This window comes from Trachypithecus francoisi, unplaced genomic scaffold (assembly GCF_009764315.1).
Source record: "Trachypithecus francoisi isolate TF-2019V2 unplaced genomic scaffold, Tfra_2.0 Lachesis_group11, whole genome shotgun sequence".
NCBI lineage: Eukaryota > Metazoa > Chordata > Mammalia > Primates > Cercopithecidae > Trachypithecus > Trachypithecus francoisi.
Window position 1 is genome coordinate 76520809 of NW_022681456.1, and position 25403 is coordinate 76546211.

At 55.6% G+C, this 25403-nt stretch overlaps 2 protein-coding genes across 13 annotated transcripts in view; one reads left to right on the forward strand and one right to left on the reverse strand.

The window, feature by feature from the left end:
- Positions 1-1495: 1495 nt before the first annotated feature.
- On the forward strand, positions 1496-20040 carry AGAP2 (ArfGAP with GTPase domain, ankyrin repeat and PH domain 2). 4 transcript variants are annotated; one of them, XM_033221488.1, is made up of 19 exons: positions 1882-6594; positions 8250-8308; positions 9107-9194; positions 9388-9473; positions 9619-9766; positions 10807-10941; positions 11254-11363; positions 11799-11957; positions 12122-12208; positions 12294-12398; positions 12810-12972; positions 13151-13270; positions 14002-14130; positions 15436-15495; positions 15728-15876; positions 16045-16135; positions 16248-16470; positions 16601-16856; positions 17036-20040. In XM_033221488.1, exons 1-19 carry the CDS (start codon positions 5427-5429, stop codon positions 17276-17278), a joined length of 3579 nt encoding a protein of 1192 aa, XP_033077379.1. In that variant the 5' UTR covers positions 1882-5426; the 3' UTR covers positions 17279-20040. The 4 variants fall into 4 exon arrangements, with proteins under 4 accessions (XP_033077380.1, XP_033077379.1, XP_033077377.1 ...); XM_033221486.1 differs by having other exon boundaries at positions 4716-6594; positions 13154-13270; XM_033221489.1 differs by lacking the exons at positions 1882-6594; positions 15436-15495 and adding an exon at positions 1496-1780.
- A 2626-nt stretch (positions 20041-22666) lies between these two features.
- Positions 22667-25403, reverse strand: part of OS9 (OS9 endoplasmic reticulum lectin) — a 29760-nt gene continuing 27023 nt past the window's right edge. For 5 of the 9 annotated variants that reach the window (XM_033221494.1, XM_033221492.1, XM_033221490.1 and 2 more), the window contains 4 exons: positions 25078-25267; positions 23977-24141; positions 23722-23834; positions 22667-23441 (listed from right to left, as the gene is read on the reverse strand). In XM_033221494.1, the coding sequence (XP_033077385.1) occupies positions 23316-23441; positions 23722-23834; positions 23977-24141; positions 25078-25267 (594 nt within the window). In that variant the 3' untranslated portion in view covers positions 22667-23315. The remainder of the gene's footprint in view (positions 23442-23721; positions 23835-23976; positions 24142-25077; positions 25268-25403) is intronic. The other 4 variants (XM_033221498.1, XM_033221496.1, XM_033221497.1 and 1 more) reach the window with 1 other exon arrangement.

Below are 25403 nucleotides of genomic sequence, written 5' to 3' on the forward strand. Positions count from 1 at the left end.
TAGTCCAGGATGGAGTGCAGTGGCGCGATCTCAGTTCACTGCAACCTCCACCTTCCGGGTTCAAACAATTCTTCTGCCTGGCTCAGCCTCCCGAGTACCTGGGATTACAGGTGCCCACCACCACACCCAGCTATTTTTTTGTATTTTTAGTAGAGACAGGGTTTTGCCATGTTGGCCAGGATGGTGGCAAACTCCTGACGGTAGCTGATCTGCCTGCCTGGGCCGCCCAAAGTGCTAGGATTACAGGTGTCCAGTGTAAACAAAGTAATTAAGTCAAACTACCCACTACCTCCCACCTCCCACCCCCTCACTCCCCACCTACATCCCCTTCCTACTTCATTGTCTCCTTCAGTTGTCTCCCATCTTCATTGTCTCCCATCTTCATTGTCTCCTTCAATTCCTCATCTACCTTCTTTTCTTTCAGGTCCTAAATCAAGGGCAAAACAATGGTATTAGAAGGGGAACTGGCTGACAAGCATTTTGGTTGTGTGGTGTAGTGAAAGGGGTATTAAAATTATAATCAATCTGGCTTTATGTGCTTGGTAAAAAACAAAAATAAAAAAGTAAAAATAAAATAACATCAGAAGACCTAAATCCATGTCTTTGTTTCACCTCTTAATGGCTTCTCTGAGCCTTAGTTTCCTTTTAGTCAGAATATGTATAAATAATCTTACCCCTCAGGGCTGTCATGAGGATAATATATATGAAAGTAGGTTGTAAACTATTAAGTGTTATAGTCATGTTAATTATTATGAAACTGATTGAACATGGAACATGGTAGTTTTTGTCTTTTTATAGGTTACTTTCCTCCTTCATAACTCATTTTCCCCGTAATCACTTGGCCTATTTATTTGTTTATTTATTTATTTATTTATTTTTGACATGGAGTCTCACTAAGTCACCCAGGCTGCAGTGCACTGCACTGTAACCTCCACCTCCTTGGCTCACTGCAACCTCCACCTCCTGGGTTCAAGTGATTCTCCTGCCTCAGCCTCCCAAGGTGCTGGAATAACAGGCATGAGCCACCACGCCTGGCCTCACTTGGCCCTTTTGAACAGGAGGTGGCCTCAGTGGGTAGCTGACTGAAAAAGGGTTACGTTGTAAGGCGTAAGGATACAGAGCTTATTGGGATATGTAGCCAGAGCGATGGGTACAAGTGTACACTAGAATGCAGGGCTGTGAAGGTAACAGACCAAGTGTGCATAAATTCCTGTGAGAGTTCGAAATCTGCAGGTCATCAAGAGTTTAGGATTGCACCTGGGACCTAGCTTGCCATATTCTCCCAGAACCAACACCCATTTTAATTAACCACCTCCCACAGGAGGCCCTGGGACACTGTTAAGATCTCTCCATCCACCTGGCTGGGAAATCATAGCAGGGGCTGGCTGGCAGGGCTGATGGGCCAACACTAGAGGGGGTGGGAGGTGCAGGAGTTAGTGCTGTCCCAGGCTGTGGGTTTGAAACTCACCAGTCAGGAAGTGAGGTCTATAGACGGAAGGGCGGGCAGGGGCGGGGAGTTCTGGGCACAGCAGAAGGGGCCTTCTGAGGTTTGGGGGCTGTAAGGCCATGGGCCTCAGGGCCAGAGGTGGTTGTTAGCCTGGAAAGACAGGTCTGGGCAACATGCATGCCCAGAGGCAGTTCGTTGTAGCTGCAGTGAGAGCAGAAGTCAAACGACATGAGGTGGCCAAGCAGGCTCTAAAACGCCTCAGGAAGCTGGCAGAGAGAGTGGACGACCCTGAACTTCAGGACAGCATCCAGGCCTCATTAGACAGCATTCAAGGTAAGAGAAAGGTCAGCCCTCAACTTGGGTGTATCGGGGACTAGCAGGTGCATAGACGGGTTAGCTGTATCATATATCACTTCCCAGTCAGCTACTTCCTAGTCCCCAAGATGGAGCTGGGACTCTGGGGAAGAATACATTTAGAGAGGATGGAAAAAGACATGGGAGGTATCATTCTGTCTCTTTCCCTGCTCTGATCCTTCTCCCAGGAGATCAAAATACAGGTCCCTGTTGAGCTGACCTTGGCAATGAGGAAATGTGTGAGCATGGGGAAGATAGGCTGTGACAGACTCATGGTAGACTTGGTCCCTGCCTGGGGAGTCCAGAACAGGAAGCAGTCTGGAGCAGCAGGTTCTGGGACTGGATAATGATTTCATTCCCAGGACCCACTAAGGATGAGTGACCTCTTGTTCTCCAGCTGTAGAGAGACACATGCACACACGTACACACACACACGCATGCACATTGAAGTACACCATGCAGAGAATCTTAGGCTCCCAAGCGCATACTAACTCTCACACACCATGCTCTGCAGAGCCAGAGTGCAGATAGGTCCCCAGAACTCTTCTTGGTCCCCTCTCCTCCCCTTGCTCCTGTTCCTGTCTTCCCCCCACACACCTTCCGCTCTACCTCCTTAGTGCCATTAGAGCAAGTGATGACAACACAGGGAGGAAGTGCTGCCATGGCAACACCATCCGCCACATCCTCCTGCCCACCCCAGCCTTCAATCCTGTGGTGGAGCCCTGGCAGGAACAGCTTCTCTCCATCCACAAGGCCCTACCACTGACGAACTGGTGGAACTGGAGGTTGTTTCCAGCTCGCTCTCATTTCATTCACCTCTGATGTGGCAAAGAGCTAACAAAAGCAGCCTTCTTTGCTCATGAAAAATATCTGGTGGAAGCACTTCCTCCATCATATCCTGATCTCTTCCAGCCATTTCAGTCCTCTCCATTGTTACCTGCCTACCTGGGGGTTCAACAGATCATTCTTTCCCTCAAGGACACTTCCTGCCAGACCTCTCTGCTGGTACACCAGAGTATAACTTGGGGAAGGAACGGTTTGCTTTGGATGCCTAGTGGGACCAGCTGATGATCCCCTTCCTATTGCTCTTCAGAGGCTAGTGCCCCTCTCATCTCCTGTCCCACACCCTTTGCCAGGAACTACACCTGAAGTCTCCCCTGACAGCCTTAGTGTTTGGAAAGGCAGACCAAGGGGGAGTGGCCCATGGGGCCTCCTAGGGAGGAACTCTATGCCCCACCCCTGTCAAAAATAATAATGATAATAATAATAAAGGAGAAGAGTGGTTTAGGCCAGGGAGAAAAGCTGTGCTCCCTCTGGAGAGGGAGAGGGGTGAGGAGGGGTGGAGGCTGAAATCCCTGAGAAGGCTCCATTCCTCATAAGTGATTTGTTTTACTCCTCTTAAGAATTAGTATTCTGTTCCCATTGAACATAAAGGAAAACTGAGGCCATCAAAGGAGGGAAGTTTAAGCCAGAGCCAACAATTCTCCTTCACCATCTCCATCAAAAAACACTACTGAAGGGTCTCCTGTCCTGGGGATGGTATCATCCTGGTTCTGTAGGGAGGGAGGGAGAAGCTGCTGAGCCCCAGGACAGAACACTGGAGGGATTGGGTACAGGCCTCTGGGAGAACAAAGGGCTCGTGGCATCCTGGCTCAGCCCCCCCCACCCTCAGCCCCCCACCAGGCCGAGCACGCTGCGGGCTCCTGCCTCCAAGAGCCGCCCACGGCAGCACTTATTATAGTCTCAGCTGCGTCAGGAGGGTGGGATGCCAAATCAGGGGACCGCTGTGACTCCCCAAGTCCCGGGAAGGGGTCTCCAAGGCTGCAGAGAGAACTTCCTTCGCCCATCTTACCCCACCCCCAAGGGGTCTCAACCACTTTTCCACTTTGGCTTAACCACTTAGGATTCTCACCTGGCTGGAGGATAGACAGCCTTGAACTCCAAGACCCCTAGAGGTGTGGGGGACAAGGAGCAGACCGTTTCCATTCACTCATCTGCCTCCTCTTTAACCTTCCGTAAGAATCCCACTCAGCAAACCTCAGGAGACTGAAAGGGAACTCTGAAGAGGCTGGCTCTCACTGCCTCAACTGAAGGGTCCTTATACTTGGGGAGTGAAATCCCCCACCTTTGAGTAACCAGGTTTGAGGGCAGTGCCTCCACTAATTCATCATCCCCCGGTTGGTCTCCCACCCACCATACACACGGATCCCTCTCTGCTTCTGCCCCCTGTTTCTGAGGCACTCTTGGAGCTACGGTTGCTATGGAGACTGGATGCATTTTGGCATGGGGGGGTATCAGTCTAAGACACATCCTTCTCCCTCCTCCTAGAGCTGGAGCCTTTGACTTACCCTGTGGCCTGGGCTTCTCCAGCGCTCAGATCTCTCCCCTCTCTCCTACCCTGCTAAGTTTGTCCCCATCCCTGGGGAACATTTTCCAAGTTCACTTTGGGACAGTCGAGCTCAAGTCTTGGCCCCATCAAAGTATTAAGTGTGGGGGTGTGAGTGGGAAAGGGAGTTGGGTCATGAGAAAGGGAACGCGTCCAGGTACCTGGGGGAGACGAGATCCTGGGGGAAGGGATTTTAGGGCCCCCGCTTTCCCACTTCAGCTTCCCCAGAATTGACAGTGACCCTGGGTTTGCTCTGTTCACCGCGGCCTGTTCACCCAATAGATCGATTTTCACCCTTATCCCTAAATGCCATACCTCGCAGTCGCGCTTCCTAACCTTGGTGTGCGAGAGGAGGGGGCTAGGTTGTTGGAGGAGGTGAGTCCAAGTCCCAGGAAATCCAGCCCAGGATTTGGGAGAGAAATCCAGTCCTGGATTTTGCACCGCCCTCGCAGACATCGGTGCTGGTGGAGAAAAGGTGGGGGGGAGATAGGGTGGGGGGGCCTGGGGGCCGCCTCCTCCTCAATGTGAGGGGAGCGCCCGGACACAGCGCGCATCCGGACCAAGCCAAGCCCGGGCGAGGCCCCCGGACTCTTCGCCCGGATCTCACGCCCCTCCCCTCCCAGACCCCAGACCCGTGGGTTCCCACCCACCTCCCGTTCTCTCTTTCCTCCCCCGCCGCCTCCTGTATCTCCATCCCCAGCATCCTCCCCGCGCCCCTGCGAATCCCCCGCACGGCCAGCCCCACTAGCTTCCCACCCTCCTCAAGACCCTCTCTCCGATCGCATCCGCAGCCCCTGTCCCTTGAGTCCCAATTCCCCGCTCCTGCCTCCCCCGCACTGGGTCTTTTCCCCTAGCCTCCGGTCTCCTTTTCTGCCCCCTTTTCCTTTCTCTCCCCCATTTGCCCCCACTACTGTCCTCCCCGCCCTCCCCCACCCATCTCAGCGCCCCCACCCAGGCCGGGGTGGACGGTCCGGCGCGCCTCCCTGGAGCAGCACCAAGGTCCCAGGGCTCCAAGAGGGTGGGGGCGCAGGGCGGGGAGCATGGGGAGGGGGCGCCCCATGTGATGGGAGGGGGGCGCAAGCGGAGGCGGCGGAGGCGGCGGCGACAGCGGAGCCGGGCCGGGGGCTCAGCGGGGTCCAGGGGCTGGGGGCAGCGAGCAGGGCGGCCCCATGGCCGGGCCCCCCTGAGGCAGTTCGGGGGAGTCCCCTCCCCTCCCCAGCTCGGGGGTCTCCGGGCCCCATGAGCCGGGGCGCGGGCGCGCTTCAGCGCCGGACAACGACCTACCTCATCTCGCTGACCCTGGTTAAGCTCGAGTCGGTGCCTCCGCCGCCGCCTTCTCCGTCTCCGGCCGCGGCCGGCGCCACCGGTGCCAGAGGCTCCGAGACTGGGGATCCTGGCAGCCCCCGAGGCGCGGAGGAGCCGGGCAAGAAGCGGCACGAACGTCTCTTCCACCGGCAGGATGCGCTGTGGATCAGCACCAGCAGCGCGGGCACCGGGGGCGCGGAGCCCCCAGCCCTGTCCCCGGCTCCAGCCAGTCCGGCCCGCCCAGTCTCCCCCGCTCCCGGCCGCCGCCTCTCCCTCTGGGCCGCCCCTCCGGGACCCCCGCTCTCCGGGGGGCTGAGCCCCGACCCCAAGCCTGGGGGCGCTCCCACCTCCTCCCGGCGCCCCCTACTCAGCAGCCCGAGCTGGGGCGGCCCGGAGCCCGAAGGCCGGGCAGGCGGCGGCGTCCCTGGCTCATCCTCTCCGCACCCTGGCACCGGCAGCCGGAGGCTCAAGGTGGCGCCTCCTCCGCCGGCTCCCAAGCCTTGCAAAACCGTGACCACGAGTGGAGCCAAAGCCAGCGGGGGCAAGGGCGCGGGTAGCCGCCTGTCATGGCCCGAAAGCGAGGGCAAGCCCAGGGTCAAGGGGTCAAAGAGCAGCGCAGGGACTGGAGCTTCTGCCTCTGCCGCCGCCACCGCCGCCGCCGCCGAGGGAGGGGGCGCTACAGCTGCGACCTCTGGTGGGGTTGGGGCTGGGGCCGGAGCCCGAGGGAAGTTGTCTCCTCGGAAAGGCAAGAGTAAGACCTTGGACAACAGTGACTTGCATCCGGGACAGCCTGCCGGTTCTCCTCCTCCGCTAACCCTCCCACCAACTCCGACTCCAGCCGCTGCTGTCACCGCCGCTTCCGCGCAGCCCCCTGGGCCTGCACCTCCAATCACTCTGGAGCCTCCAGCTCCAGGGCTGAAACGGGGCCGGGAGGGGGGCCGAGCGTCCACTCGTGATCGCAAGATGCTCAAGTTTATCAGCGGCATCTTCACCAAGAGCACAGGAGGGCCTCCTGGCTCCGGGCCCCTTCCCGGACCCCCCAGCCTGTCTTCTGGCAGCGGGTCCAGGGAGCTGCTGGGCGCCGAGCTCCGCGCTTCCCCTAGTGAGTTGAGTCAGGGCTTGAGAACACGAAGGGAAGGGTACCTGGAATGCTCAGCTTGGGGTGGAGGAGCGAGGTGCAGGAGACTAGGGAAGCTTTACTCTGGGGTGGGCGGATGAACCAAGCTCACTCCTCTGCCAAGAATTGGGGCAAAGAATAGGAGTTCTGAAGCGGGGTGAGTAGCTACATTGTGCGACATGAGAAATGACTTGATTTCAGAGGGACTAAGAGAGCCTCAGAGCTTTCTGGGAAAATAATGCCCTTGGTCAGAGCGACTAGAAAATTGCTCCCAGAGTAGCCCAGGACCCCACTTCCAGCCTCAGCTGAACTCTGGGAGCATGGAAACGGGGATTTGCCGTAATTAGAGGGACGTTGAAGGTGAAGGGGATGAGGAATCCTCAGTTTCCCCTGAGCATTTGGGGCAGGTGGCATGACAGTGACCTTGCAGGCAGCTTCTAGCCAGGGACCAGTCGTCCCCTGGGCTGAGAGCAGGCTAGTGATGTTTTCCGTGCGGTGAAGGCGGATTGAGCGGTACGCGAGTGTGCGGGGGCTGGGACGTGCATAATATTTAAATGTGAAGTGAGAGGGGGCGGATAGGAAGCCTCACTTCCCCCATTGCCAGCCCCCTCCCCAGAGCCGCACTGAAACCCACCCGGGGCTGACCCCGGAGTGAGTCAGTGGGAGCGGAACTGCTGCAAAGGCAATCCGTACCCTGGGAGACTTGGGAGGCGGTACGGGGAAGGTAGTGTTTTTTTACGGGGGCAGGGTGTCTATTATTATTACTATTTTCTTACTGGAGGAGATAAGCAGGAGACTCTTGGTTCGGCTCACACTCCCGGGAGAGGAGGCGGGTCCGGGAGCGGAGGCGGCCCCCGGGGTTTGGCTCCAGAGCGGGTGGGAGCAGATGGCTCCGGATCCCAGAGTTCCCGCCGCAGCTGCGGCGCCCCGGGAACGTCCGGCCGGTGTCAGGCGCGGGGGCTGGACCCGGCGGGCGGAAGGAGCATCCTTTCCCCCAGGCCTGTGGCTTCTCTTGGCCAGGCGATGGAGCCCTTCCCCACAGTTCTTTTGGAGGGCGTTTGTGGGGAGGGTGTGGGAGATGGAGGCATAGGAAAATCCTAGCTCTTTCCCTTGGGTTGTGGGGAGGGGTACAGGGCCACGGTGCCGTTGACCTTGAAGAAGGGGAGGGAAACCCCTCACCTCAGTTTCTGTTCTGTGGAATGGAGGTTGGGGAAGACACACTCTCTTCTATGTTTCAGCACCTCCTTTCAGGGTCTGCCCTCGGAACCAGTGGGTTAGGGAGGAGCTCCTCTTCTATTCTTTTTCCAGAGGGAAGAACCTGCCACTGTCAGAGCCCTGGTCTCCCTGTCTGGGGCCGGGACCCGCGTTTGGGGATGTGCTTTAAGGGAGATGCCAACTGAAGTATTTTTGTCTTGCTAGCTCCGTTGCTAAGCAACCACTGAGCGGCAGCAACAGCTGGGGGAGAGCGGCTGGGATGGGAGGCCTGGGGACCACCCTCAAACCTGTCTGTACCACACACCTCTCCAGTGCAGGCAGGGTTCAGGGGGTTTGGAAAGCTGCAGAGGGAGGAGGGGTGGCTCAGTGTTGGGGGTCCTCCTGAGCCAGGAGCCTCCCCTCTTACTGCCCTTCTCCCATTACAGAGGCTGTGATCAATAGCCAGGAATGGACTTTGAGCCGCTCCATTCCTGAACTGCGCCTGGTAGGTATCCCAGTCCCCTTGCCTATAGGGAAGGCTGACCTCCCACCCACTGCACTCTCAGCTCTCTCCCTTCACCTCTCCTTTTCTCTCTCTCTCTCTCTCTGAGAATAGGGAATCGTTTTCCAGTTCTTCTGAGAGTCTACCTTCATAGCACCAACCTGGGAATTTGCTACATCTTCCTCACAAGTTTTTCCTCTCTAGTCTTTACGCAGCCATCCCCTTTTTCCTGTTTGTTCATGGTCCTCCTCCAGGCTTCTCACTTCTGGCATCTGCCCTTTGGCCTTCATGTTGTGTTGCCTAGAATTGGGTAAAGTTTTCCAACTAGTGCCTAGAGCTGTGACATGCTACAAACACACACACACAGACACACACACACACACACGTCTAGTTTGTTTTCTAAACAACCAAACACACACAAAAAAACGTACTGAATTGCTGACATTCTTCAGCTTGTGCTCCACTTTGAGCTTGGGATCATTTCTTACCACACTCATGCCCTGATCCTCCCAACTGCTCCGATCCCCCCAGCTGCCCTGATCCTCCCAGCTGCTCCGATCCCCCCAGCTGCTCTGATCCTCTCAAATGCTCCGATCCCTCCAGCTGCTCTGATCCTCCCAGCTGCTCCGATCCCCCCAGCTGCTCTGATCCTCCCAGCTGCTCTTTCTGGAATGACTATCATCCAGGCGCTGTAGGGCCTGCTTGGGTGATTTATCTCTCTGGGTTTTCTGGAGTGTCCAGACCCACGCATCCTGCCTTCTCTTACATCCCACAATTTCTGCTCCACATCCTTGCCCTCAGGGTGTGCTGGGCGACGCCAGGAGTGGGAAGTCATCGCTCATCCACCGATTCCTGACCGGTTCATACCAGGTGCTGGAGAAGACAGAGAGTGAGTTCTCAAGAGCCATAGTAAGCTAACGATTGGGGTTAGGGATCCAGGAGTGAGATCAATGATTAGGCAGGTATGGAGACCGGAGGAGGGGGGGAAGGATGAGGCCATAATAGCAAAAGCACTGGGAGCATGGGGAGGTTTGGTGACCTGTCACCTCTGACCTATTACCCTTTCCAACTCTTCTGTACAGGTGAGCAGTACAAGAAAGAGATGTTGGTGGATGGGCAAACACATCTGGTGCTAATCCGAGAGGAAGCTGGGGCACCTGATGCCAAGGTGAGGGTGGAGGTGGTGGGGGACAGGCTGGCTGGGGTCAGCACTGGCCAAGGAAGAGGGCTGTGGTTTCCCAGGTCTCCATCTGGATTGGGTCCAGAGAAGTAGACCTGCCTGACTTTCCATTTGCTCCCTCACTCCCCGCAAGTTCTCAGGCTGGGCAGATGCTGTGATCTTCGTCTTCAGCCTGGAGGATGAGAACAGTTTCCAGGCTGTGAGCTGTCTCCATGGGCAGCTGAGTTCCCTTCGTGGGGAGGGACGAGGAGGCCTGGCCTTGGCACTGGTGGGGACACAAGGTAAGGAGGGGTTAGGAAAGCACTGCTTTCAAGGGAGGCCCTGAGGAGGCTACTGGGATATTGCTCAACATGGTCGAGAACTTGGTAAGGTGTGGAAACGGCCACTTGGATTACAGTACTCTTCTGGAGGGAGCCTGGTCTCCAAATAAGGGAGTCATGAAACCAAACAATAACTTCCCAAGGTCTGAGCAGAGAAAAGGGGATCTCCAGGGAAGAAAGGACAGCTATAGTAGCCATCTCCTTGCCTCTCCTGAAATGTCACCTACCTTGTGTTCTGACATTGCCATTTCCCGGTGCCACCATCACAAGACACAGAAAATCTCAAGTCCTAGTGTGGATGGGAAACCTTTTCCGTCTTCCTTTTTGCAACAGCTGGGTCAGACTGGCACCTTTTAAAGGAACTTATCCAAAAACAAAGCGAAAGCACAAAGGAAATGATGAAGAGAGCAGAAAACCTTTTAATTCTCAAAGAAGTGACTCAGAGGCTCCCAGACTCTGCCAGGGCCAGGAAATGCTTTTCCAGCACTCTCTTGTGTCGAGCTGGTGGGACTTGGTCTGGATGCCTGTTCTGCTGGTGCCTGCTTCCACCTGTTGCTTGCCTCCTGGTTTCTTGCTGCAGAGTGGGCAGTCCAGCCATGACCCATGGGTACCCAACCTTTTCCTAGTTCACAAGCTGGTGTCCTCCCACCAGTTCAGGTTTCGATGGATTTGCAGGGCAGGGTGATTATTGCTCACACCTGGGTCTCAGCTATGTAGCCCTTGTCAGGAAGCACCACTCAGTATTCTTTGAGGACACACACACATACACATACACACACAGCTCACCCATCCTCTTCATACACAGCTAGGTGTGTGAACTGGGCCCAGTACTCAGAAAGGGCTTATGTACTCTCATTCCACCTGGTCACAGAAAAGATGATCTCTCACACCCCATCCCCAGTGGGCCCAGCCTGAGGGCCCAGCACAGGGATAAGGGAATCGTGAAAAATCGAACAAGGCGGGGCTCCTTCTTCAATCCTGCCCCTTTCCTATCCCATCAGACAGGATCAGTGCTTCCTCTCCTCGGGTGGTGGGAGATGCTCGTGCCAGAGCTCTGTGCGCGGACATGAAACGCTGCAGCTACTATGAGACCTGTGCAACCTATGGGCTTAATGTGGATCGGGTCTTCCAGGAGGGTGAGTGTGGTGATCTCCAGTATATGTGGGAAGCCAGAGCAAGGGGCCTGGCATCCAGGCCTCTCTCTGTGACTGACAGGAAACTAGCCTTTGTGGGAAGGAGGAGAGATCGGGGAGGCCAGAGGTTTGCTTAATAGTCACAAGGTCTTTCTGGGCTGGAGGAGCTGGCAAGGCCACAGGTGGCATGGAGGCCACAGTGACAAGGAAGTTGGGTCCTGTGTTGTCTACTGGGGATTTATCAAAGCTGTGCATGGAAGGGGGTGGTCTTGGGTATTTGGCCTGCTCACACCTCCTTCCCTCAACTCCCCTCAGTGGCCCAGAAGGTGGTGACCTTGCGCAAGCAGCAACAGCTTCTGGCTGCCTGCAAGTCCCTGCCCAGCTCCCCAAGCCACTCAGCTGCATCCACTCCGGTAGCTGGCCAGGTGAGTTGGGGTTTCAGAGTCTGCAGAGGGGCTGGTAAGATGCAGAAGGGCTGGGGATCCTAGGACAGGTACAGAGTACCCAAGGAGGTTCAGGGAGTGGGGAAACAGATGGAAATGGCAGTGAAACTATTGGCAGAAAGTGCATTGGACTGGAAGTCAACCAGATTTGAGACATCATTTGCAGTGTCCTTAAGCAACTCACCTAACCTCCCAAGGCTATCAGGAAGATTGTATGACATAATACTTGTGATTCAACCTTTGCAACATTTAAAGCACTGTCACAATGTTAGTGAGGATTTTAAAAATTATTAATGACAATATAAATAAAGGGTGAGGTGATCAAGGAATGTCTCAAATTCCCCGTAACTAGATATGAGTGTAGCTTGGTAGGGTAAGGGGCATCTCAGCTCTGCTGACTCTTCCATATGCTCCCAGGCTAGTAACGGGGGCCACACTAGCGACTACTCTTCTTCTCTCCCATCCTCACCGAATGTTGGTCACCGGGAGCTCCGAGCTGAGGCAGCTGCAGTGGCTGGATTGAGCACCCCAGGGTCCCTGCACCGGGCAGCCAAGCGTAGGACCAGCCTTTTTGCGGTATGGACATGCTGACCCCCATCCTCCTGTCCCCCATGACCTGCCCATCTTCCCTAGTCCCTAGACTCCTCTGTTGGGCCCTTCTTCCTCTGTCTTCCTTATCCTCACATCAGTGTATCCCTCTATCCCTCCCCTCCTTAAACTGATTCCAATAACCATTCCAGAATCGTCGGGGTAGTGACTCCGAGAAACGGAGCTTGGATAGTCGGGGAGAGACAACAGGGAGTGGACGAGCCATCCCCATCAAACAGGTGAGTGGTCTGGGGCTGGGGCAGGCTAGGGGCAGCTGGTCTTAGTTGGCTTTTCTCCCTCCATGTGTCTTTTCACTTTCTCCAGAGCTTCCTACTAAAACGAAGTGGCAATTCCTTGAACAAAGAATGGAAGAAGAAATATGTAACCCTGTCCAGTAATGGCTTTCTACTCTACCACCCCAGCATTAACGTGAGTGGCAGAAACTGGGCCACACTGGCCAGCTTTGGATTTCCCTCAAGCTCTACCTGTCTGTGCCTCTGACAAAGCACTAACGTCATTTCTAGGAAGTGCTAGTCCTGTTCACTTAAGTTTAGCAGGCATGTGTTAAGAGCCTGCCATGTGCCCATGCCAGGAATGTAAAGGTAAATGCATTGCCCCAGGAACTTGTAGTCTAGTGGGAGAGCACCCAGGAAGGGAATGCTTCCTGGAGGAGACAATGCTGGATCAAGTCTGATGGGCCCATCCCCTAGATGCTCATCACAACCCATTTGGCCCCCAAGGCCCCCTCTCCAGTCCCTCTCTATTCTGTAGCATATTAACCGCTTTCCAGCATACCAAGGACCCCAACTTCCCTACACTCTCGGCCCTGTACCCCTCCAGGATTACATCCACAGTACTCACGGCAAGGAGATGGACTTGCTGCGAACAACAGTCAAAGTCCCGGGCAAGCGGCCCCCGAGGGCCATCTCTGCGTTTGGCCCCTCAGCCAGCATCAACGGACTCGTCAAGGACATGAGCACTGTCCAGATGGGCGAAGGCCCGGGTGAGTAGGGCTTATGACATAGGAGCAGGAGAGAGGCCAGGGCTGGGGAAAAGGAGGAGTAAGAGGGAACTGGGGGCTGGCACTGGGCGAGTAGGAAGCTGGGTAATAAAGAGGGACCATGTAAGGAATGGGGCCAGAAGAAAGAGAGGCTCACTGAGGTTTCATCTTTTTCTGACAGAAGTCACTACTCCCATGCCAAGCCCTAGCCCCAGCCCTAGTTCCCTGCAGCCACCACCAGATCAGACATCCAAGCACCTGCTGAAGCCAGACCGGAATTTGGCCCGAGCCCTCAGCACAGGTCAGAGGGGATGAAATTCCATCCATTGTCTTCTACACCCAAATAGGGTGGGTGTGGGAAATGAATTTGGGGTGAAGGCTTGGAGGTTGGAATAAATGCATGAGTGAACACATGGAGCCCCACACATGAACACCAAGCTCAGTCATACCATGTCTATCATAATGGTTAAGACAAGTGGACTCTAACGTCAACTGCCTGAGCTTGAATCCTGGCTTGCCACATGGGCAAGTTACTTGACCTCTCCATGCCTCAGTTTCCTCATCTGTAACGTGGAAATAATAGTTTCTACCTCAGAGGGTTGCTATGAGGTTTAAACAAACTGAGAATATTGTCTAGTACATAGTCAGCCGTGTTTGACATGTTTGAAAATATATATATATAGTATGCAAATGACACATTGTAAACAGATGATCCTCACAACAGTTTTGTCAGGTCAAGATTATTATTCTTATTTCAGAGATAAAGAAACTGAGGCTCAGAAGATTAAGTGCCTTGCTCAAGGTCTTAAAGCCAGTAAGTAAGTGGTAGAACCAGGATCTGAGTGCAGGTCTGACTCTAAACCTCTCATCTGCCTGCCTCCCCAGGAATGATCAAGGGGGAACTCCTGGAGAGGGACAGTTGAGGAGGGGTGCCCTAAAATGCCAAAGTAGTTCAGGGAATGAGACAGGCTATCAAGAAATCAGGAAATATGTGGAGGGGGCTATTGAGGCAGCTGTGTCTTCCTCCCTAAGACTGTACCCCATCTGGAGACCTGAGCCCCCTGAGTCGAGAACCCCCTCCTTCTCCCATGGTGAAGAAACAGAGGAGGAAAAAATTGACAACACCATCCAAGACTGAAGGCTCTACTGGGCAGGCTGAAGGTGAGGCTCTGGCAGGCACTTCCACTCCCACCCGGAACCCTCATCCCCAACATCAGCTCCCCGGGCTAACTCCTGCGGCAGGAGGAAGTCAAGCTGAGTGCTTGACGACCATTACCACTGCAAACAACTTAGTGAAAGAGTGGGTGGACATCCCCCAACCCCGTCCTTCTTTCCTTGTTCCCCAGCCAATTCCTTTCCCCAGCCCCTATTCTCAATGACGTCCATGTCTATAGCTCCTGCTCCCTCTCCTAAGGATGTTCTAGTTCCTCTTCCTTCCCTCAACTCCACTTACCACCCCAGCCCCTGCACCCAGAAGCCCCCCACCCATCCCCAGTGACTCAGCCCCTGATCTCTGCATCTCCCCCTGATTTCCCAAATCCTGGATTCTGTGACCACCCAGTCCCTTCTCCCGATAACTTACTTTCTTTCTTTTTTTTTTTTTCCTTTTTCTTTTCTTTCCTTTCTTTTTTTCTTTTTTTTTTTTTTTTCTGAGACCGAGTCTCGCTCTGTCACCCAGGCTGGAGTACAGTGGCGTGATCTCGGTTCGCTGCAATCTCCGTCTCCGGGGTTCACGCCATTTCCCTGCCTCAGCCTTCCAAAGTCCTGGCGAGCTGTAGGCGAGCTGGGACTACAGGTGCTCGCCACCACGCCTGGCTAATTTTTTTGTATTTTTTAGTAGAAATGGGGTTTCACTGTGTTAGCCAGGATGGTCTCGATCTCCTGACCTCGTGATCCGCCCGCCTCAGCTTCCCAAAGTCCTGGGATTACAGGTGGTGGGGATTACAGGCGTGAGCCACCACACGCAGTCTTCTCCGAATAACTTTCTATTGCCAAGTGCTCCCCAACAGCCCTTGACCATAGTGATCCCCATTCTTGTCCCTCAGTGATTCCCCACACCCCCACCGCCACCAGCCCCAGGGCCCTCTCGTCTCAGCCCTGCGCCCCAGCTTCTTCCCTCTTCCCCCGTGTTCACTCAGATCCTGACCCTCCCTTCTCCTCCCAGAGGCCCAGCTCCTCGCTGGTCTTGATAACCCATCCCTGCTGCCCCTGCTCTCTGCCGGGTGCTCAGACCCAGGTTCCAGATCTTCCTACTCTCATGGCTCTTGGCTTCTGCTCCACTCTGCTCTGGGGCCACTGACTTTAGTTCTGCTTTCTCTCCCCATCTGTCTGTCCTGCTTTGTCTCTGGCACTCTGTCACTCTCTCTCTCCATCTCTCCATCTACCTCTCTTTTTCTCCTTTCTTGGTCTCTCTTTCTGTGTTCTGCTCTCCATTCTATCTCTATCTCCTTCGCTTCGGGAAACCAGCCAAGCGCAAAATGTGGAAACTAAAATCCTTTGGTAGTTTAAGAAATATTTATAAAGCAGGTAACAAGTGGGGAGCCGGGAGGGGCGCTCAGCTGGGGTGCAGAAGGGTGGGGGTGCCCCCGCCTTCCCCTGCATGTGCTCGGGCTTCCTGCTGCCCCCCACCCTCTGCTTCCCCTACCCCCACTGCCCCACTCCCAGGGGCTCGGGATGGACATCAGGGAGGACGGGCTTGGGGAAGGCAGCCCCTGCTTGAACTCTGTCCCTTAATGACCCCATCCCATCCCCCACTCAGAGGAAAACTTTGAGTTCCTGATCGTGTCCAGCACCGGTCAGACGTGGCACTTTGAGGCAGCCAGTTTTGAGGAGCGGGATGCCTGGGTCCAGGCCATCGAGAGTCAGATCCTAGCCAGTCTACAATGCTGTGAGAGCAGCAAGGTCAAGGTAAGAGTTTGAGGTGGGGTGGAGGACTGACCGCAGGAGCTGACCCTGGTGCTGACAGCCATTGGCAACTACACGGCCGAAGTCGTGTGGGAGAAGAGCAGAGGTGTCTGAGGAGAAGGGGGTGGGGCTTGGAGGCAGAATCAGTGCCAACCCAAACCCTCTCTGCAGCTGCGCACAGACAGCCAGAGCGAGGCCGTGGCCATCCAGGCGATCCGGAACGCCAAGGGGAATTCAATCTGCGTGGACTGCGGGGCCCCCAGTGAGTGCCAGGAGGCAGCGGAGGGGCTAGGGAGTGTGGTTCACTGGAGGCGGTGAATGCCGGGGTGACTGTGCTGCCCGGCTGGAAGCTGACCTCTACGCTCTGTCCGCAGACCCCACGTGGGCCAGCTTGAACCTGGGCGCCCTCATCTGCATCGAGTGTTCTGGCATCCACCGCAACCTGGGCACTCACCTGTCCCGCGTCCGCTCGCTGGATTTGGACGACTGGCCACGGGAGCTGACCCTGGTGCTGACGGCTATTGGCAACGACACGGCCAACCACGTGTGGGAAAGCGACACGCGAGGCCGTGCCAAGCCCACGCGGGATTCTTCGCGGTAAGGGTGAGGGAACAGAGCGGGGGGAGGGTTGCTGATGGTGTGCGAGCCTGAGACGGTCCCTTGGGTAGGGGCAGAGGTCCTGGCTGGGGGTCCCTAGAGCCTTTTCAGTTTATCCCTGGTCTTGCAGGGAGGAGCGCGAGTCGTGGATTCGCGCCAAGTACGAGCAGCTGCTGTTCCTGGCGCCGCTGAGCACCACGGAGGAGCCACTGGGCCGCCAGCTGTGGGCCGCCGTGCAGGCCCAGGACGTGGCTACCGTTCTTCTGCTTTTGGCCCATGCGCGACACGGGCCGCTCGACACCAGCGTAGAGGACCCACAACTCCGCTCCCCACTCCACCTGGCTGCCGAGCTCGCCCACGTCGTCATCACGCAACTGCTGCTGTGGGTACGTCAGCTGGGGGGAGGAAAGGGAGTCTTTGAGGCCTCATCTCGGAAAACGCCTGGCGCGGGAAAGCCCGATCTTCACAGAGGGACCCCGGAAGTAGGCATGGCCATGTGGGGGAGGCGGTGCCGGGTGTGGGCGCCCTGGGGACGCGCGGTCACGCGGCCGTTTCCGCCCTCCAGTACGGCGCGGACGTGGCGGCCCGTGACGCCCAGGGCCGCACGGCGCTGTTCTACGCCCGCCAGGCTGGAAGCCAGCTGTGCGCCGACATCCTTCTCCAGCACGGTTGCCCGGGTGAGGGCGGCAGCGCGGCCACCACGCCCAGCGCGGCCACCACGCCCAGCATCACCGCCACGCCAAGCCCCCGCCGCCGGAGCAGCGCCGCTAGCGTGGGCCGCGCCGACGCCCCGGTTGCGCTGGTATAGTTGCCCAGTGGGAGAGACACCCCCACCCCCACGCGGGCTGGGCACGACCACACCGCGCGGACCGCTGGACAGACGCACCCACTCACCTCTCCGATCCGCACCCAGCCCCACGGGAGCACTTCCTACCCCCACGAGGGCACAGCCCCCACGCCTCCCAGAAGACACAAACTCACCTCCCTCTCCCCAACGAGGCATGGAGACCCCAGTTCAACACGCCCCCTCTCCACTGTTTCCACACTCGGATTGCTCTGGGTCTACCCGCTCGGGTTTCGCGGAATGGGACGTTCCCCGCGGTACGGGCTCCTAGGCGCTTGGACATGCCCGCTTGTGCCCCCTAGGGGCGGGAAGAAGACCCAGTCCTGCCCGAACTCAACAATCCCAAGGCGGGAGCCCATACCCAGGCTGGCTCCTGGGGCGACGCCACGCCAGAGGGAGGGTTTAGTACGTGGGAGGGCTAGCCCTGGGACTTGGGGCCAATATGGAGACCCTACCCCTTCCATACTCATCTCACTGCCCAGTGAAGGGGGCAAGGGCAGCGAGGGGCAGGACCCCTGCTGCTCATGGGGGTGGGGGGGTTCCCAACCCTTTCCGTGAAAGGGACCGTGAGTAGTGGAAACCAGGACGTCCCCTTACACCTACCCATGGGTGGAAGCTAAAGAGTCCGGGGGGAGCCAAGAGTCTGGGTCCCTCCCGCTACTATCTTGGGAGGGAGAAGGGATGTAGCAGGAGCGGGCTAAGGGGGCTAAGGGGGCCTTGTAATTTATTGCTTTGTTCCCCAACATGGGGGTGGGGGTGGGGAGGGCGTTTTGGGGTAGGGGAAGCCCAGGGTGGGCAGGGGGCGGGGTGGGGGTGGGGGTGCTCTCGGGTTGTGAGTGTCTGTGACCGTGACTGCGTACCTGTGACTGTGCAGCGCCCGTGGTGATCTGGGGTAGGGGGCACCCCTAAAGTGGGACCCCTCCCCCATTATTCTTTCTGTCCAGCCCCTCCCTCCCACTGGAGCAGCTCCAGAGCCATTCCTCACCCCCGTGACCTCTCCCAGCCAGGGCTGAGAGGATTCCACGTGGCTGGGAGGGTTTCCAGGCCCCCTGCCCCATCCCCGCAAAGTGGGTGGTAGGGCGGACTTGCCTGGCCCAGCCCTGCCTCCCTCAGCCAACCCAGCCCTTGGGCTGTCTGTGTCAGTGGTTTCCGGTCTTTTTTTTTTTTTTTTTTTCTGGCTAAAATAGTTTGCAAAGGACCAGGTAATTGGGAAGGGGAGAGAGGTGGGGGCAAGGGGGGAATGCCCCCCCATCTCCTTGGAGGCAGTGGTGTGAATCTTCTTCAACAGCAATTAAAGAGGAAGTGATTTTTGTCTAGGGGGTGAGCTGCTGGTCTGTTCTTGGAGGCAGGTCAGGGCATGGCCTTGGTCAAGGTGGGGTACTGGGGTGGGACAGGGACAGGCAGAGGTGCCTCCCACTGTGGCTGGTGGCAGGACAGTACCCATGGGCATGGAGGTAGTTCCATTATGTACAACAGTTCTGGGTTCATGTAGTGGAGGACATGGCAGGTTGGAGTCAGTGGGGACCCTGGGAGCAGAGAAGGCACTGACTCTTAAGATGATGCCAGTCCTGGAAGAGTTGGGATATGGTACTTAGAGGCCATGGAGAGGGGTGAGAAGATGGGACAGCTTTGGTTAAGAGCAGGAACTTTGGAGACAGATCTGATTTTGAAACCTGCCCCTCCACTTCACAGCTAGATGACCTTGGTGGCATCTGTTTCTCTGTATTCTGAACAATATCTGTTCAGAGGGCACCTGAAAGGCGCTCCAGCTCTGAGGAGGGCTGCCCTGGGCCAGCCTGCTCACTGTGAGCACTAGGTACCAGAGTAGAACATAGAGTAGGGGTTCCTCCCCTGGCCCCTCGGGGTGCTCCAGCGGGAAGGGGTGGGAGACCTCGGAAAGATTTCCCAGCTGGCTGCAGAGGTCCTTGGTGTCCACAAACTCAGTGTCAGCTGATGCAGGCATTTATCCACCTCCGTGCCATCAAAGGGACCACCAAGGCCACAGTGGCCTGAAGCCGGTGCTGCCTTGTGAGCTGCAGTGCCGCTAGGCTCAGCACATAGCCAATCCTACCATTTCTCCAGGGCAGCTGAAAGTGTTTTCTCAGGTAGAGGGGCTGGACAGGGTAGGGTTGGGTCAGCAGCCAGTGCAGGTTGGGCATAGCCATATGTTATTATCTACTTTGAGGAGTTAGTTGGTAGCACCAGCATCTTTGGGTAGAATTGCTTCTGACCTTTGGTGCCCACCAGCCCCAAGATGTTCAGGTGCAAGTGTGCCACTGAACTGAGGACACAGCACCAGACCTGAATGCAGTTCACATGGAGGCTGCGGCTCTGCAGGGTCCTAGTCTGTGACCACCCAGCACAGCGGCATGACCCAGGAAAGGTGGATTCAGCAGTGCAGGTGCAGTGACAAGTACAGAGTCAGGTGTGTGGTCTGGGCAAAGCGAGGAGAGGGGGAGGTAGCAAAGAAAATTGGACTGGAGGACCCGGCCATTCCCCCTTCACCTCCAAGACCCTGGACTCTTAGTTCAGCTCCACTCCTTCCTCGTGGTCAAAGTTTGCTCCCTTCTTCAGAAGTCTGGGAGTGTGAGAGAATATGGGGAGGAAATAGGGACCCTGTAGAGAATGAAATTGCCTGCAAAGACCAAGTGGGAAGTTCCTTTCATTTCCAGCCAGTGAAAAATGGTCAAGGTGTCAGCAAACCTCACAACAAATCCTAACACCAAATAATCCACTTGCCTCTTCTCTTAATGGGGAGTATCTTCGGTCTTGTGGGGAAGATGTAAAAGGCGGTAGTGGATGGAATGACAAAATATCAAGCCCTCCAGGTTATGACAAAATAGGAGCCCAGAAAGGGACTCCCTGGGTGGGTGAAGGAGAGCTGCTGCCCCTTTGTGCTCATGACCCCTTCACAGCTCGCCCTGGGCTGCCTAGCTTGGATGCCCTGCCATACAGGATGCCCTATTGCCATCCGCCAGCCCTCCCTGCAGCCCTGCTGGCTGCCATCTGCCACACCTTGCTCCCCTCCTTTTGTTTGTCTTAGCACAGCTGAGGCAGACCGACCTTCACCATGAGAGTGCTGCCAAAAGCCAAAGGAAAGGAAAAAGGAATTTTGATTGAAAAGTACAAAATGATTGACAGAGTGAGATTTCCAGAACTCTGCTTTCTGGCGATGCTGAGACTCCATCCCCAGCAAATCAAAGCACAGCCCTCCTGCCCCAGCCCCTTCCCATTCTGAGCTTCTGATCAGCTTTGGGGACTCCTTCTGAGACTCTTGCTTCCAAGTAACCCAGTCTTTTCAGAACTCAGGAGCTGGCTTATAATAGAAAGCTAGTGAGCACTTACTTCGGGCCAGGTTCTGTGTTAAAAGCACGACATACACTCTATGTCATTCAATCCTCGCAACCATCTTTTTTTTTTTTTTTTTTTTGAGACGGAGTCTCGCTCTGTCACCCAGGCTGGAGTGCAGTGGCCGGATCTCAGCTCACTGCAAGCTCCGCCTCCCGGGTTTACACCATTCTCCTGCCTCAGCCTCCCGAGTAGCTGGGACTACAGGCGACAGCCATCTTAAAAAGCCAGTACTGTTGTCTACAACTTACCAACGAGGAAACAGCATTTAGAAAGTTAAGTGACTTGTTCAAGGCCCCGCTGGTGGGAGATGAAGGGTGTGGTCTGGGCACAGCATTCTGACTACTGCTGCCCTCAAGGCAGTGTCTAAGCTCTTGCCCAGCTAGAGCATCCCTCCCTCAGGGGGCACAGATGGACCAGGGGAAGCAGGGTTTTCAAAGTCTGCCAATTTATACTTCAAAACAAAACAATATAAGCATAGCATGCACAGTAAGCACTAGTCCACATTCAGCAAGAGCTTCCTTCAACAGTTGAATCCTTCACTCTCCATTTACAGACATGTGGGAGTTCTGGGCCCTCCATCCCTTTTTTTTTTCTGAGAGTCTCACAGTGTCACCCAGGTTGGAGCGCAGTGGCGTGATCTCAGCTCACCGCAGCCTCTGCCTCCCGGGTTCAAGCAATTCTCCTGCCTCAGCCTCCCGTGTAGCTGGGATTACGGGCACCCGCTACCACATTCAGTTAATTTTTTGTATTTTTATTAGAGACGGGGTTTCACCATGTTGGCCAGGCTGGTCTCGAACTCCTGGCCTCAAGTGATCCTCCCGCCTCAGCCTCCCAAAGTACTAGGATTACAGGGGTGAGCCACCATGCCTGGCTCCTCTATCCCTTTTCTTATCCTGTGAGCCCGGGGGGAGCCTTCAGCAGAAAGGCCGTTCACCTCAGAGCAAAATTAGCAGAGCATGGTGGTGCATGCCTTTAATCCCAGTCACTGGGAGGCTGAGGCAGAATTGCTTGAACCTGGGAGGCAGAGGTTGCAGTGAGCTGAGATCAGGCCACTGCACTCCGGCCTGGGCAACAGAGCGAGACTCTTGTCTCAATAAAAGAAAGAAAAAAAAAAAGGCCGGGCGCGGTGGCTCAAGCCTGTAATCCCAGCACTTTGGGAGGCCGAGACGGGCGGATCACGAGGGCAGGAGATCGAGACCATCCTGGCTAACACGGTGAAACCCCGTCTCTACTAAAAAAAAAAATACAAAAACTAGCCGGGCGAGGTGGCGGGCGCCTGTAGTCCCAGCTACTCGGAAGGCTGAGGCAGGAGAATGGCATAAACCCGGAAGGCGGAGCTTGCAGTGAGCTGAGATCCGGCCACTGCACTCCAGTCCGGGCGACAGAGCGAGACTGCCTCAAAAAAAAAAAAAAGAAAGAAAAAAAAAATTAAGAGTCCTCCGCACTGGGAGGAGGCATGTTGGGGGACCCATGCTTGCACTTGGTAGTGAAGAAGAAAGGGAGACACCAGGCCCACATACCCTTGGCACATTAAGAAACTGGCATGTGTGGGCAGCAGCGCTCTCTCTGGGCATGCCCAAAGGTGGAGGTCTTTTTGGGAAATGTTGAAAGGACAGGTGGGTAGGGGTGTGGGTGACAAATGGAATCTGGAGCATGCTGTGGGAGAGACCACAGCAGAAGGAAGATCCCCGCTGTGGGGAACTCCATTGTGTGCATTTTGGCTTTCAGGGTATAAAGGGGGAAATGATAGGGAAAGACTTGGTGCAAGAGAAGGGAAGGAACAGAAACAGACAGATGAGAAAAAGAAGATGACAGTACTGCAAGTGTTTCTTTCAATCCTTGCCAGGCCAGGCTTCATTTAGCCACTCTGGTCTCTTCCTGCATACCCCAGCCCCCGTACCTGGGGAGTGGGGAGCAAAGAACAGGATCAGAGCATGATCTGAAAAGAACACTGAGCCTCCTCCCTGCTGGAACCCCCACCCCACAAAAAAGGTTGACAGATTGATGGTCCAGTTCTTTATTTAGAAACCTGATTGTTCAAGAACATGGTGGATGCTTCACACCTTTTTCACTGGGATTGTGCTGGAGGTGATGGGCAGCATTCTCCCATTTCCTCAGCAACAGAGGTGAAGGCTCCTCAACTCAGAAGCACAAATTGTAGGGGACAGGGTGGGCAGGGAAAGGGAGAAGGAAATCTCAAGGCAAGTCAATAGAAGGGGGTAAAGCGACTCCAAACAGCAATGAGGGCAGGTGGAGGCCTGCTTGCTCAGTGCCTGCTAAGTGTCCTGCCCTCCTTGCTCTCTCTACCCACCTCCACTCAAAAGATCCTACCGAATCTCCAGGTAGGGAGCAGGGAATATCCTATTGTTAGGGTACAATAACAAGAAAAGCCACAGAGGAAGAGGAAGAGGATTGAGCGAAAGCTCAGGAGAGCAAACATCACAGGCCCGGTGAGCTCTCAAGGTGGCTGCCAGCTGGGGTGGCAGCATTCACCCAGGGCCCCCACACCCACAGAATTGCCCGAGAGGTCCACAGCTCAGCTCCACTCTGCTGTTTGGCCCTCAGGGGTCCCAGGGTGGGGAGGTGGGGAGGAGGCAGGCCAGTCCAGGAAGACTCTGGATTCTGTGAAGGGTCAAGTGCAGTGTTGGTCTCAGAAGTCAAATTCATCCAGGTCCCCTGTGCCCTCCCCACCTTGAGAGCCCCACACCCGGCGGTAATTGCTCTCCAGCTCTTTCTGCCGATGGCGTTCCTTCTGGGCCTCTTCAGCTCCCGGCACCTGGTGGGAGAGGGTAGAGGTGGGCTGGAGCTACTCGCCATTGAGCCCAGGGAAGTCCTGGGCCAGGCAGCTGGGGGAAGGCAGGGAACGAGGACACCCATGTCCTGAGAGGCTCTTCCTGCATGGCAGCACTCTGAGTCCCTGGAACCCTCGCCTTGTCTTACAGATCAGGAAACGGAAGCTCAGCAATGGCATGGCTGGGGCAGGCCCGCACCTCCACTCCAGGTGGGCTGGGGCCAGGAGGCCTGGGGGCCAGGACTTGCAGGTAGAAGCCTCTCACCAAGATATTGAAGAAGATCTCCTTGAGGTTTCTTGTGTCCTCATCAGTCAACCAACGTGCACCCTCTTCAGTTCCTTCAGCCCAAGGACGGACAATTTTGATCTCAATTTTCCCTGGAAAGGAGCAGTATGCAGTGAGAGGAGAGGATGGCTGGGAGCCTCAGGGCAGGCCCCCTGCCCCACTGGTCCCAGCCCCTCCACGTCCGGCAGCTTGCCCTTCCGACAGTGCTGGGTCCAGCCGCCCTCCAGGGCCCACCTGCAGCTGTGAGTCCCTCCCTCTCCAGCAGCTCCTTCACCAGCCCCTCGATTTGTTTCAGCTGTGGGTTTTCCCGTTTCATCTCCAGGACAGTCAGATCCTGATTAGGGCCTCCGAGACGGAGCTTGGTGACCCGGACCCGGACTCTGTGCTCAGGATCCTCCTCTTAGAGGGGGAGACACACAGGGAAACACAAAGCAGAGGCATGACTCCAGGGTTAGGGGTGTGGGGGTCATCTCCCCCTAAAACATCCATTGGTTTTGGCAGCTATTCCATCTCAACATGTGTATGAGCCAGGGCTCAAAAAAATGTGTGCCCCCACTCCCAATTCAGCCTATAGAGCTCCCTCCACCCACTGCTGCCTTCCATCTTCCCACCCTACCCAATAATTCTGCCCATCACCTATAGGAAAACAAATGTTTTCTGAAGCCAAAATCAGGCCACCTGCACCAACAAAGTTTTGTTTGAAGCAGCAGGTTGGAAAAGTGTGGTCTCCTCCATATGTTAGGACTTTAAAGACATTTCAATGTTTATAGAGAGAATGGGATGGAGGGTTTGAAACTGGAACATTTCATTTGGAACATCTGATGTCCAGACCCATAGGACCCTATGAAATGGACACAAGGGGATGCAAGAAGATAGAATTTAAAGTCTATCCAGGCTATTGGCTCATGTGCAGCTGGGCTCTCCTATTCGTGCCCTGACAGCTGGGGACTCTCTTGGTGCAAAGTCCTAAATGTTGACAGGTTGCATCCTTCATAGATGTGTGGTTTTCAGCATATAGACTCACAAGCATTCAGTTACTACCTACTGATCATCCATTGTGTGCCAGGCAGAGTGCTAGGTACTGGGTGTACAGGAGCAAACCAGAAAACAAGCAGACATGCTCTAAAAGCTGCTTCCCAGAGGGATGAATAGGAGGTAAGCACGCAAAGAGATGATGGTGATGGGAAGCAGGCGCAAGTGAGGACAGTGTTCCAGAAAGCAGGGAGAGAATGAGCACCCTCAGAAGGGAAGGAACAGGGTCCCCTCTGGGAATAGGACCAGCTGAGGGATGAAAACAACGGACTGGGCTACTCCTTTTTGTCTGACTGCTCTCACCTGTAGGTTGGGGTGATGGAAGAGGTTTTTTGGGGACAACCTTCTTTTTCTTGTGCTTCTTCACCAGCTCTGGACTCTGTTTTTCCTCCAGTCTTTTGATGAGTTTGTTGAGAGTGGATGTCAGAGCCAGCATTGCCCGATCCCGCTCTGACTCCTTCTTCAGTCCATCTGGGTCGAGCTCCTTCTCTGTCTGGAATACCCAAGAGAAGAGAGTGAGTCAAGGGTCTGGAGCGTGGAGGCAGCCAGCGGGCTAGGCCGTGTAGGAGAGTCTGATACTTTGAAATGGAGTTTTGCTCATCACCCAGGCTGGAGTACAGTGGTGCCAT

Coding starts and splice junctions, on each gene's coding strand:
- AGAP2 (XM_033221488.1), top strand. CDS start 5,427: ATGAGCCGGGGCGCGGGCGCGCTTCAGCGCCGGACAACGACCTACCTC. Junction 9,195..9,387: donor GGTGCTGGAGAAGACAGAGA/GTGAGTTCTCAA, acceptor TCTTCTGTACAG/GTGAGCAGTACAAGAAAGAG. Junction 11,364..11,798: donor CCACTCCGGTAGCTGGCCAG/GTGAGTTGGGGT, acceptor ATATGCTCCCAG/GCTAGTAACGGGGGCCACAC.